This window comes from Symphalangus syndactylus, chromosome 18 (genome assembly GCF_028878055.3).
Source record: "Symphalangus syndactylus isolate Jambi chromosome 18, NHGRI_mSymSyn1-v2.1_pri, whole genome shotgun sequence".
In the NCBI taxonomy this organism is placed as follows: domain Eukaryota; kingdom Metazoa; phylum Chordata; class Mammalia; order Primates; family Hylobatidae; genus Symphalangus; species Symphalangus syndactylus.
In genome coordinates this window covers 86,596,006-86,609,580 of record NC_072440.2, presented here as the reverse complement: position 1 = coordinate 86,609,580, position 13,575 = coordinate 86,596,006, and the positions used below count along the sequence as shown (strand labels likewise).

General features: G+C 37.9%; 1 protein-coding gene across 25 annotated transcripts in view; it reads right to left on the bottom strand.

The window, feature by feature from the left end:
* The window catches only part of DTNB (dystrobrevin beta), a 306,511-nt gene that overhangs the window by 256,696 nt on the left and 36,240 nt on the right, over positions 1-13,575 (bottom strand). For 23 of the 25 annotated variants that reach the window (XR_010117241.1, XR_010117242.1, XR_010117243.1 and 20 more), the window contains exon 4: positions 5,758-5,971. Coding sequence is in view for 19 of the 25 variants with exons in the window: in XM_055253828.2 (XP_055109803.2) it covers positions 5,758-5,971 (214 nt within the window). In the remaining 6 variants the exon portion in view is untranslated. Of the gene's footprint in view, positions 1-5,757; positions 5,972-13,575 lie in introns of those variants that run through there. The other 2 variants (XM_063623925.1, XM_063623927.1) reach the window with 2 other exon arrangements.

Below are 13,575 nucleotides of genomic sequence, written 5' to 3'. Positions count from 1 at the left end.
TGATGAGTTGAGAGAAGAAGGCTTCAGACGATCAAACTACTCTGAGCTACGAGAGGAAATTCAAAACAATAGCAAAGAAGTTAAAAACTTTGAAAAAAAATTAGAAGAATGGATAACTAGAATAACCAATGGAGAGAAGGGCTTAAAGGAGATGATGGAGCTGAAAGCCAAGTTTCGAGAACTACGCGAAGAATGCAGAAGCCTCAGTAGCAGATGCGATCAACTGGAAGAAAGGGTATCGCTGACAGAAGATGAAATGAATGAAATGAAGAGAGAAGGGAAGTTTAGAGAAAAAAGAATAAAAAGAAATGAACAAAGCCTCCAAGAAATTTGGGACTATGTGAAAAGACCAAACCTACGTCTGATTGGTGTACCTGAAAATGATGGGGAGAATGGAACCAAGTTGGAAAACACTCTGCAAGATATTATCCAGGAGAACTTCCCCAATCTAGCAAGGCAGGCCAGCATTCAGATTCAGGAAATACAGAGAACGCCACAAAGATACTCCTCGAGAAGGGCAACTCCAAGACACATAATTGTCAGATTCACCAAAGTTGAAATGAAGGAAAAAATGTTAAGGGCAGCCAGAGAGAAAGGTCGGGTTACCCACAAAGGGAAGCCCATCAGACTAACAGCTGATTTCTCAGCAGAAACTCTACAAGCCAGAAGAGAGTGGGGGCCGATATTCAACATTCTTAAAGAAAAGAATTTTCAACCCAGAATTTCCTATCCCGCCAAACTAAGCTTCATAAGTGAAGGAGAAATAAAATACTTTACAGACAAGCAAACGCTGAGTGATTTTGTCACCACCAGGCCTGCCCTAAAAGAGCTCCTGAAGGAAGCACTAAACATGGAAAGGAACAACCGGTACCAGCCCCTGCAAAAACATGCCAAATTGTAAAGACCATCGAGGCTAGGAAGAAACTATAGCAACTAACGAGCAAAATAACCAACTAACATCATAATGACAGGATCAGATTCACACATAACAATATTCACGTTAAATGTAAATGGGCTAAATGCTCCAGTCAAAAGACACAGACTGGCAAACTGGATAAGGAGTCAGGACCCATCAGTGTGCTGTATTCAGGAAACCCATCTCACGTGCAGAGACACACATAGACTCAAAATAAAGGGATGGAGGAAGATCTATCAAGCAACTGGAAAAGAAAAAAAGGCAGGGGTTGCAATCCTAGTCTCTGATAAAATAGACTTTAAACCAACAAAGATCAAAAGAGACAAAGAAGGCCATTACATAATGGTAAAGGGATCAATTCAACAAGAAGAGCTAACTATCCTAAATATATATGCACCCAACACAGGAGCACCCAGATTCATAAAGCAAGTCCTCAGTGACCTACAAAGGGACTTAAACTCCCACACAATAATAATGGGAGATTTTAACACCCCACTGTCAGCATTAGACAGATCAACGAGACAGAAAGTTAACAAGGATATCCAGGAATTGAACTCAGCTCTACATAAAGTGGACCTAATAGACATCTACAGAACTCTCCACCCCAAATCAACAGAATATACATTTTTTTCAGCACCACACCACACCTATTCCAAAATTGACCACATAGTTGGAAGTAAAGCTCTTCTCAGCAAATGTAAAAGAACAGAGATTATAACAAACTGTCTCTCAGACCACAGTGCAATCAAACTAGAACTCAGGATTAAGAAACTCAGTCAAAACCGCTCAACTACATGGAAACTGAACAACCTGCTCCTGAATGACTATTGGGTACATAATGAAATGAAGGCAGAAATAAAGATGTTCTTTGAAACCAACGAGAACAAAGACACAACATACCAGAATCTCTGGGACACGTTCAAAGCAGTGTGTAGAGGAAAATTTATAGCACTAAATGCCCACAAGAGAAAGCAGGAAAGATCCAAAATGGACACCCTAACATCACAATTAAAAGAACTAGAAAAGCAAGAGCAAACACATTCAAAAGCTAGCAGAAGGCTAGAAATAACTAAAATTAGAGCAGAACTGAAGGAAATAGAGACACAAAAAACCCTTCAAAAAATTAATGAATCCAGGAGCTGGTTTTTTGAAAAGATCAACAAAACTGATGGACTGCTAGCAAGACTAATAAAGAAGAAAAGAGAGAAGAATCAAATAGATGCAATAAAAAACGAAAAAGGGGATATCACCACCGATCCCACAGAAATACAATCTACCATCAGAGAATACTACAAACACCTCTATGCAAATAAACTAGAAAATCTGGAAGAAATGGATAAATTCCTCGACAAATACACCCTCCCAAGACTAAACCAGGAAGAAGTTGAATCTCTGAATAGACCAATAACAGGTTCTCAAATTGTGGCAATAATCAATAGCTTACCAACCAAAAAGAGTCCAGGACCTGATGGATTCACAGCTGAATTCTACCAGAGGTACAAGGAGGAACTGGTACCATTCCTTCTGAAACTATTCCAATCGATAGAAAAAGAGGGAATCCTCCCTAACACATTTTATGAAGCCAGCATCGTCCTGATACCAAAACCTGGCGGAGACATAACCAAAAAAGAGAATTTCAGACCAATATCCTTGATGAACATTGATGCAAAAATCCTCAATAAAATACTGGCAAACCGAATCCAGCAGCACATCAAAGAGCTTATCCACCATGATCAAGTGGGCTTCATCCCTGGGATGCAAGGCTGGTTCAACATACGCAAATCAATAAATGTAATCCAGCATATAAACAGAACCAAAGACAAAAACCACATGATTATCTCAATAGATGCAGAAAAGGCCTTTGACAAAATTCAACAACCCTTCATGCTAAAAACTCTCAATAAATTAGGTATTGATGGGACGTATCTCAAAATAATAAGAGCTATCTACAACAAACCCACAGCCAATATCATACTGAATGGGCAAAAACTGGAAGCATTCCCTCTGAAAACTGGCACAAGACAGGGATGCCCTCTCTCACCGCTGCTATTCAACATAGTGCTGGAAGTTCTGGCCAGAGCAATCAGGCAGGAGAAGGAAATAAAGGGTATTCAATTAGGAAAAGAGGAAGTCAAATTGTCCCTGTTTGCAGATGACATGATTGTATATCTAGAAAACCCCATTGTCTCAGCCCAAAATCTCCTTAAGCTGATTAGCAACTTCAGCAAAGTCTCAGGATACAAAATTAATGTACAAAAATCACAAGCATTCTTGTACACCAATAACAGACAAACAGAGAGCCAAATCATGAGTGAACTCCCATTCACAATTGCTTCAAAGAGAATAAAATACCTAGGAATCCAACTTACAAGGGATGTGAAGGACCTCTTCAAGGAGAACTACAAACCACTGCTCAATGAAATAAAAGAGGATACAAACAAATGGAAGAACATTCCATGCTCATGGGTTGGAAGAATCAATATCGTGAAAATGGCCATACTGCCCAAGGTAATTTATAGATTCAATGCCATCCCCATCAAGCTACCAATGACTTTCTTCACAGAATTGGAAAAAACTACTTTAAAGTTCATATGGAACCAAAAAAGAGCCCGCATCGCCAAGTCAATCCTAAGCCAAAAGAACAAAGCTGGAGGCATCACGCTACCTGACTTTAAACTATACTACAAGGCTACAGTAACCAAAACAGCATGGTACTGGTACCACAACAGAGACATAGATCAATGGAACAGAACAGAGCCCTCAGAAATGATGCCGCATAGCTACAACTATCTGATCTTTGACAAACCTGACAAAAACAAGAAATGGGGAAAGGATTCCCTATTTAATAAATGGTGCTGGGAAAACTGGCTAGCCATATGTAGAAAGCTGCAACTGGATCCCTTCCTTACACCTTATACAAAAATTAATTCAAGATGGATTAAAGACTTATATGTCAGACCTAAAACCATTAAAATCCTACAAGAAAACCTAGGCAATACCATTCAGGACATAGGCGTGGGCAAGGACTTCATGTCTAAAACACCAAAAGCAATGGCAACAAAAGCCAAAATCGACAAATGGGATCTCATTAAACTAAAGAGCTTCTGCACAGCAAAAGAAACTATCATCAGAGTGAACAGGCAACCTACACAATGGGAGAAAATTTTTGCAACCTACTCATCTGACAAAGGGCTAATATCCAGAATCTACAATGAACTCAAACAAATTTACAAGAAAAAAACAAACAACCCCATCAAAAAGTGGGCAGAGGACATGAACAGACACTTCTCAAAAGAAGACATTTATGCAGCCAAAAAACACATGAAGAAATGCTCCTCATCACTGGCCATCAGAGAAATGCAAATCAAAACCACAGTGAGATACCATCTCACACCAGTTAGAATGGCCATCATTAAAAAATCAGGAAACAACAGGTGCTGGAGAAGATGTGGAGAAATAGGAACACTTTTACACTGTTGGTGGGACTGTAAACTAGTTCAACCATTGTGGAAGTCAGTGTGGCGATTCCTCAGGGATCTAGAACTAGAAATACCATTTGACCCAGCCATCCCATTACTGGGTATATACCCAAAGGACTATAAATCATGCTGCTATAAAGACACATGCACACGTATGTTTATTGCAGCACTATTCACAATAGCAAAGAGTTGGAACCAACCCAAAGGTCCAACAACGATAGACTGGATTAAGAAAATGTGGCACATATACACCATGGAATACTATGCAGCCATAAAAAATGATGAGTTCGTGTCCTTTGTAGGGACATGGATGAAACTGGAAAACATCATTCTCAGTAAACTATCGCAAGGACAAAAAACCAAACACCGCATGTTCTCACTCATAGGTGGGAATTGAACAATGAGAACTCATGGACACAGGAAGGGGAACATCACGCTCCGGGGACTGTTGTGGGGTGGGGGGAGGGGGGAGGGACAGCATTAGGAGATACACCTAATGCTAAATGACGAATTAATGGGTGCAGGAAATCAACATGGCACATGGATACATATGTAACAAACCTGCACATTGTGCACATGTACCCTAAAACCCTAAAGTATAATAAAAAAAAAAAAAAGTTCCAAAAAAAAAAAAAGAGAGAGAAAATCAGTTACTATAGTCCAATATTTGATGTTACAGAGTAAAGATTAGCCTTCTGAACAAACTAGGCACAGAAGAAAAAAGAAAGAGGAGTCTTAGAAGTCAAATAGAAAGCCCCATAATCAAATTCAAAACTTAGTGTTTTTCATGAGCTAGAGAACAGCTGTATTAAGGTATCTATAATTTTCCCAAACAATACATCTCAAATGTTGTGATTGTCCACAATATTCCAGAGTTTAATATATGACATACTCTAGGACAGTAAGTCACTGTGAATCAGTTTCTAGAGGGGCTTACATTGAATAATTTTCCTTTTTTTTAAGACAAAGTCTCACTCTGTCGCCCAGGCTGGAGTGCAGTGGTGCAATCTCTGCTCACTGCAACCTCTGCCTCCCGGGTTCAAGCAATTCTCCTGCCTCAGCCTCCTGAGTAGCTGGGACTACAGGTGCCCGCCACCACGCCCGGCTAATTTTTTGTATTTTTAGTAGAGACGGCGTTTCACCGTGTTAGCCAGGATGGTCTCCATCTCCTGACCTTGTGATCTGCCCTCCTTGGCCTCCCAAAGTGCTGGGATTACAGGTGTGAGCTACCATGCCCAGCCAATAATTTCCCTTTTAATCATGATTCTAAGTTGCCAGCCCTTAGCAAGGCAGTATGGAAGAAGAATGATTCAGAGAGAGGTGTTCTTAAAATGAAGTAAGCATGTAAGGTAAGGTACTAGCCTGTCATATGCAGCAATCATAAAGTTGAGGAGGAGGCTGATAGATTGTTCCACACTAATTTGGTGCGTAGAAGGAAGGCGCTTGTTCAACTGATAGTAGATGGAGGAGATGACAGTTTCGAGGCGGGACACACTGATCTCGGTGGTATGGTCCAGTGTATTAAGGCCATTGTCTCGGAAGGCTTCAATCATGTTCCAGATATCAACAAGATGAACTAAAAGACAAAGAAAATAAACTGTCAACAATTTTAAAGTGTGGTACTACCCTTCACAATAGGAATCTAAAATTTATCAACTAGTTCTTAAGTTTAAAGAGAAGAAACTCTTTAGCCAACAATGAGGAAAACATTCTGTGGTCAAATAAAGAACATCAGTCCCAGACAACATCAAGGAGCCACCACAGCGGTATGGGAAGGACTACTTCCAGCCTTCACATTTAAATAGTTAGTATTTCACGTCTCTGCAAATAGTGACCCATGCAATTCCTAACAATGGATAATTTGAGAAAAATATCAAGAACTACTCCTAAGAACTTCTAGTATTTTTGAAAATTTGCTGTATCACCTTGAGTCAACTTTACTGTATTACTTTAGCAGAGCAACTAAAGCAACATTTTACAACTGAAACTTTATTCTATGACCCTAAAGAGAGAGACAAATACAACTGCATTAAGTAAAGTATTAATATGCTTTAGAGGCTACTCAGAGCTCTGAACAACTCATAGCTCAGCCAAAAATAAATTTATCTACTGCATATTTCCTCCATTATTTAAGAGGCTGACTTTCTTTTAAATTCCATTTCCAGTAATAAAGTAGGCACGGTAGCTGGGTCTACACTCCTCTTGAAAACGACAAAAATTCCTGGATGGAACATAAAAACTTCTTGAGTGCACAAGAAAAGTAAACAATACTCAACTACACAGAAAAGAGACATTTCCTTGAAAGAAAAATAATTAAGAATGATGCCTGACTTCAAGCAACAAAGGAAGCAGAAGACTGCAAAATAATCTTAATGTGTTGAAAAGAAATCAAAACCACCAACAAAATTCTACACCTAGTATAAAAACACTTTCAAGAAAAAAGGTTCAATAAAGACATTTTCAAGTAAAGGAAATCTGAAAGTATACTTTCCAATGCTGAAAAACTAGGGGAAGAACTGAAATTAGGAAAACACAACTATTCAATCCAAAAGAAGGCAAGAAACACAGAACAAGCAGCAAAAATAACACCAGAAAAGATGGCTGGTTCGGACCCAAATATGTCAGTTAACTGCAGTGAGTATAAACACACTAATGTACCACTTACAAGACAAAGACTGACAAATTCACAATTTCTTAAATAATCAAATTATATGCTGTTTGCAAGGGATATGTCTAAAACATAAGGACATAAAAAAGGTTTAAATATAAGTGGATGACAATTTCTAACCAAAACAAAGGTGATGTAACTTTATTTGTAACAGGAAAAAAAGGTGGGGGGAGCTTGGAAAACCAAATGATCAACTCAACAGACATAGAAGTAGCATTGGGAAAAATTAAATACTCTTTCATAATAAAAACACAACAAACTAAAAACAGAAGAAAACTTCCTCAACCTGATAAAGGGCATCTACAAGAAATTCCAATGCCAACATCATACTTAATCGGGGAAGACTGAAAGCTCTCCCCTCATGATCAGGAACAAGACACTTCAAGTACAGGCAGCAAAAAAGAGATACACTGCATTTTATTTAAATTTTAAAAGTCTGTGTTTCAAAGGATACTATCAAGAAAGTGAAAAGGCAACCCAAAGAATGGAAAAAAATAATTGTAAACCATGCATCCATTAAGGGTCTAGGATCCAGACATATAAAAACTCTTACGATTCAACAATTAAAAAAAGACAACCCAATTTAAAAATGAGCAAATAATTTAAATAGACATTTATCCAAAGAAGATATACAAATGGCCAACAAGCACATGAAAAGATGCTCAACATCATTAGTCATTAGGGAAATGCAAAAGAAAACTACGATAACATACCACTTCACACCAGCTAGAATAGCTAGACTTTTTATTTAAATGGAAAACAAGTGTCAGCAAGGATGTAAAGAAGTTGAAATTCTCATAAACTGCTGGTGCAAATGTAAAATCATGCAGCTGCTTTGGAAAACAATTTAGGAGTTCCTTAAGAAGTTACACACAGTTCCCATATGACCCAGCAATTCTGCTCCTACAGAATTGAAAACATATGTCTACACAAAATCTCGTACAAATGTTCATAGGTGCATTATTCATAATAGCCAAAAGTGAAAACAACCCAAATGTCCATCAATAGATACATGGATAAATAAAATGTGGCATATGCATACAATGGAATATTATTTGACCAAAAAAAGGGATGAAGTGGCCAGGCACAGTAGCTCACGCCTGTAATCCCAGCACTTTGGGAGGCCGAGGCGGGTGGATCACTTGAGGTTGGGAGTTCGAGACCAGCCTGGCCAACATGGAGAAACCCCATCTCTATTAAAAACACAAAATTAGCCACGCGTGGTGGTGCACGCCTGTAATCCCAGCTACTCAGGAGGCTGAGGCAGGAAAATCGCTTAAACCTGGGAGGCGGGGCTTGCAGTGAGCCAAGATTACGCCACTGCACTCCAGCCTGGGCAACAAGAGTGAAGCTCCATCTCAAAAAAAAAAAAAAAAACAAACAAAAACGGGATGAAGTACTGATGCAATCCGTAGTATGGATAAACCCTTAAAACATTATTCTAAGTAAAAGATACCAGACAGTTAAGACCACATATTATAAGATTCTATTTATATGAAATGTCCACATAGGCAAATCCATTAAAAAAAAAAGTATATTACTAGTTGCCACAGCTGGGAGATTAAGGGAATGTGGAGTGACTGTTAATGGGTATGTGGTTTGTTTCTGGGGTGATGAAAATGTTCTAGAATTAGATAATGATGATGGTTGTACATCTTTGTGGATATACTAAAAATCAGTGAAAAGACTGTACACTCTAAAAGGGTGAATTTTATAGTATATGAATTTTATGTATTTTTTAAATGGTGGGACAAAACATATTGTTAAAGAGGGTCACTGAATAATGATAAAAGTTTTAATTCATAAGAAAGATATTAGAGGTCTGGTGCAGCAGCTCATGTCTGTAATCCCACTCCTGGCTTAGCTTGAAGCCAGGAGTTCATGACCAGCCTGGAGAACATAGTGGAATCCCATCTCCACAAAAAAATTTTTTTTAATTAGCTAGGCATAGTGACACATGCCTGTAGTCTTAGCTACTGGGTAGGCTACAGCAGGAGGATTGCCTAAGCCCAGGAGTTCAAGGCTGTATTTAGCTATGATTATGTCACTGCACTTCAAGCTGAGTGACAAAGTGAGACCCTGTGGTCAAAAAAAAAAAAAAAGAAAGAAAGAAAGAAAATATAGGAACTTTACATTTATTTACATCTAATAGAATAGTCTCAAAACATATAAAACAAAAATAAACATAACCTCAAAGGGACACAAAGGAATTCAGAAGCTTAGTGGGGGATATTAACTCACCTCTCTTAGTAAGTGATAGTGCAAATACACACTCAAAAAGTACAGATACAATTAAACTTCACAACTAAAAAAGTAGGCATAATGAGCACTATATAAAGTACAGCCTCCACTGATGAGAGAATATGCTTTATTGTCAAGTACGCAAAGATACATATAAAAATTGACCACATCCTTGGCCAGGCACAGTGGCTCAAGCCTGTAATCCCAGCACTTTGGGAGGCCGAGGGGGGCGGACCACTTGAGGTCAGGAGTTCAAGACCAGCCTGGCCAACATGGTGAAACCCTATCTCTACCAAAAATACAAAAATTAGCCAGGTGTGATGGCTCATGCCTGTAATCCCAGCTACTCGGGAGGCTGAGACAGAGAATCGCTTGAACCTGGGAGGCGAAGTGCAGTGAGCTGTGATCTCGGCCCTGCACTCCAGCCTGGGCCACAGAATGCAACTCTGTCTCAAAAAAAAAAAAAAAAAAAAAAAAAAAAAAAAAAAATTGACCATATCCTGAGCCATAAAGCAAATCTCAATAAATGTTAAAGGATTAAAATCATATGAACCATGCTCTCTGATCAAAATGAAATTAAGTCAGAAATCATAATCAAAAGACAACTTTTAAAGGAAATCTTATTTTTAGAAATGAAGAAATACACTATCAGGTAACTTTCTTAATCTGATTAAGGTTGTCATGGTTTGAATATTTCTCCTCTGCAAAAATGATGTTGAAATGTAATCTAATCCCCAGTGTGGCAGTACTGAGAGGTGGGCTTTAAGAGATGATTGAGTCTGTCTTCATCCACCCATGGATTAATGGACTAGTTAATCAATGAGTTATCATGGGAGTAGGACTGGTGGCTTTATAAAAAGAGGAAGAGAGACCTGCACTAGCACACTCAGCCTCCTCACCATGGGATGGTGTGCATGGCCTCCAGACTCTGCAGAGAGTCCCCAGCAGCAAGATGGTTTTCAACATACATGGCCCCTCAATCTTAGACTTCCCAGCCTCCATATCTGTACAAAATAAATTCCTTTCTTTATAAATCACCCAGTTTCAGGTACTCTATTATAAGCAACAGAAAACAGACTAAGACAAATGTTATCTACAAAGGACTTACCACAAATATATTACTTAATAGTAAAATGAAACGTTTTGCTCTGATAATGGGAATGAGATAAAAAATGCTCACTATCATCATTTCTATTGTACTTGAGGCCAAACCAATATAAATATTCAGATAAAGAAATAATCAGTGTATTGGAAATGAGTAACTGAAACTGTCATTATTCAGAAATAACAAAACCACGTACATAGAAATCAAAGATTCTACAGATAAATTAATATGAGTCGAGAACAATTGCTAGACATAAGATCAAGATCAAGATCACTGTATTTCTATACATCAGTAACATAACGACGAAATTTTAAAATAATAGTATCATGTCACTGAAGACCTAGGAATAAATCCAATGAAGACTCTGGGAGTGGTGGCTCACATCTGTAATCCCAGCACTTTGGGAGGCCAAGACAGGTGGATCATTTGAGGACAGGAGTTTGAGACCAGCCTGGACAACATGGTGAAATTGTCTCTACTAAAAATACAAAAATTAGCTGGGTATGGTGGCGGGCGCCTGTAGTTCCAGCTACTGGGGAAGCTGGGGCAGGAGAATCTCTTGAACCTAGGAGGCGGAGGTTGCAATGAGCCAAGATCGCGCCACTGCACTCCAGCCTGAGCGATAGAGCGGCTCTGATTCAAAAAATAAATAAATAAAAATTTAAAAAATAAAAAACAAATCCAATGAAGGATGTGCAACATCTCTACAAAGAAATTAAAGACCTAAATAGTTCCAGGGATGAACATATACCACGTTCACAGGAGGAAATCACAGCATTGGCAATACGTCAATTCTCCCCAACTTGATTTACAGATTCAATAGAATCCCAATCAAAATCTCTGCAGGACTGTACAGTAAAAGGGGAATTTTACTGTGTGTAAATTATATTTGAAAAAAGAAATGAATAAAAAAAAACACAGGAGAGTTGTTTTATTTTGTTGGTTTTAGTAGAAATTGGCAAGCAGATTCTAAAGTTTATATGAAAATAAATGTTAAAAAGACAAGACTGTCCCAGAGAATCTTAAAAACAGAGCAAAGTAAGAAGACTTGCCTTGCCTGACATCTAGATTTACTAAATTCTAATAATGTTTACTGCTACAAGAAAGTGTGGTATTAGAACAGTCTGGTATTGGTAGAAGGACAGAAAAACAGACCAGGGGAACACAAGAGGGTCAAAAAGCAGACCTTCTCATATATGGACACTGCCATGAACATTCTTGTACAGATTCATGAATATGTTCATATTCAATGAATGAATATGGGAAGACTCTTTAGCAGTAAAGAAAATTATTTTCTTCTGTTTATTGACTGTTTAGTGACCCTTTCAATAAAAAGTGAAGGAACAATTGAAAATACATATGGAAAAACTTGTACAGATTCATGAATATATTCATATTCAATGAATGAGCATGAGAAGACTCTTCAGCAGTGAAGAAAATTGTTTATTTTCTTCTGTTTATTGACTGTTTATTGACCCTTTCAACAAAAAGTAAAGGAACAACTGAACATACATATGGAAAAACTTGAAAACTGACTACTACTTATCCTGTACATTCTCAAAATTTTGTTCAGATCAACTCTAGAATCCTACGTGAAAGGTAACAAAATAAAACCTTTAGAACAATGCTTCTTTTACTTTATATTACTAATGCCACTAGCCTAGTCAAGCTCTCAACACTCCACACGTAGACTACTGTTTCCCAAGAATAATTATGGGAGGAATTATAAAAACAAGAGTTGCTCTAAGGCAGTGGTTTTCGAACTTTTTGACCACGAGCACAGAGATATATTTAAATCATCACATACACACATATACACACAAACACATACATGCATCTAGATACATAAATATATTTAAATCATCACAGAAATATATTTCAATCATCACATACACACACAAACACACAGATACATCTAGATATCAGAACACATTTAGCCTTACCACATAAGCTGCATTCTAATATTTTATTTTTCTTCCTTTTTTTTCCTATTATATGTTTTTAATTCTGGCTACAGCCCATCAAAATGATTTCATGAAGCATTAATGGGTAACAACCCATAATTTAAAAAATAATGCTTTGAGAAACCACTGGAGAAAGAAACGTCACTTTGATCTAGGATGGCATGATAAACTCTTTGGAGAGAATTTTAAGTTAAGAATTGTGAGTTAGACTTAAAGTACGGTAGAATTTATCAGAGGTAACGTAATTTGCCCAAGATTATTTGTTTATAATAAATGGCAAAACCAGGTCTAACAGAGCCCTCAGAAATAATACCACACATCTACAACCATCTGATCTTTGACAAACCTGACAAAAACAAGAAATGGGGAAAGGATCCCTATTTAATAAATGGTGCTGGGAAACTGGTTAGCCATATGTAGAAAGCTGAAACTGGATCCCTTCCTTACACCTTATACAAAAATTAATTCAAGATGGATTAAAGACTTAAATGTTAGACCTAAAACCATAAAAACCCTAGAAGAAAACCTAGGCAATACCATTCAGGACATAGGCATGGGCAAGGACTTCATGTCTGAAACACCAAAAGCAATGGCAACAAAAGCCACAATTGACAAATGGGATCTTATTAAACTAAAGAGCTTCTGCACAGCAAAAGAAACTACCACCAGAGTGAACAGGCAACCTACAGAATGGGAGAAAATTTCTGCAACCTACTCATCTGACAAAGGGCTAATATCCAGAATCTACAAAGAACTTAAACAAATTTACAAGAAAAAATCAAACAACCCCATCAAAAAGTGGGCGAAGGATATGAACAGACACTTCTCAAAAGAAGACATTTATGCACCCAACAGACACATGAAAAAATGCTCACCATCACTGGCCATCAGAGAAATGCAAATCAAAACCACAGTGAGATACCATCTCATGCCAGTTAGAACGGCAATCATTAAAAAGTCGGAAACAACAGGTGCTGGAGAGGATGTGGAGAAATAGGAACACTTTTACACTGTTGGTGGGACTGTAAACTAGTTCAACCATTGCGGAAGACAGTGTGGCGATTCCTCAAGGATCTAGAACTAGAAATACCATTTGACCCAACAATCCCATTACTGGGTATATACCCAAAGGATTATAAATCATGCTGCTATAAAGACACATGCACACGTATGTTTAATGCAGCACTATTCACAATAGCAAA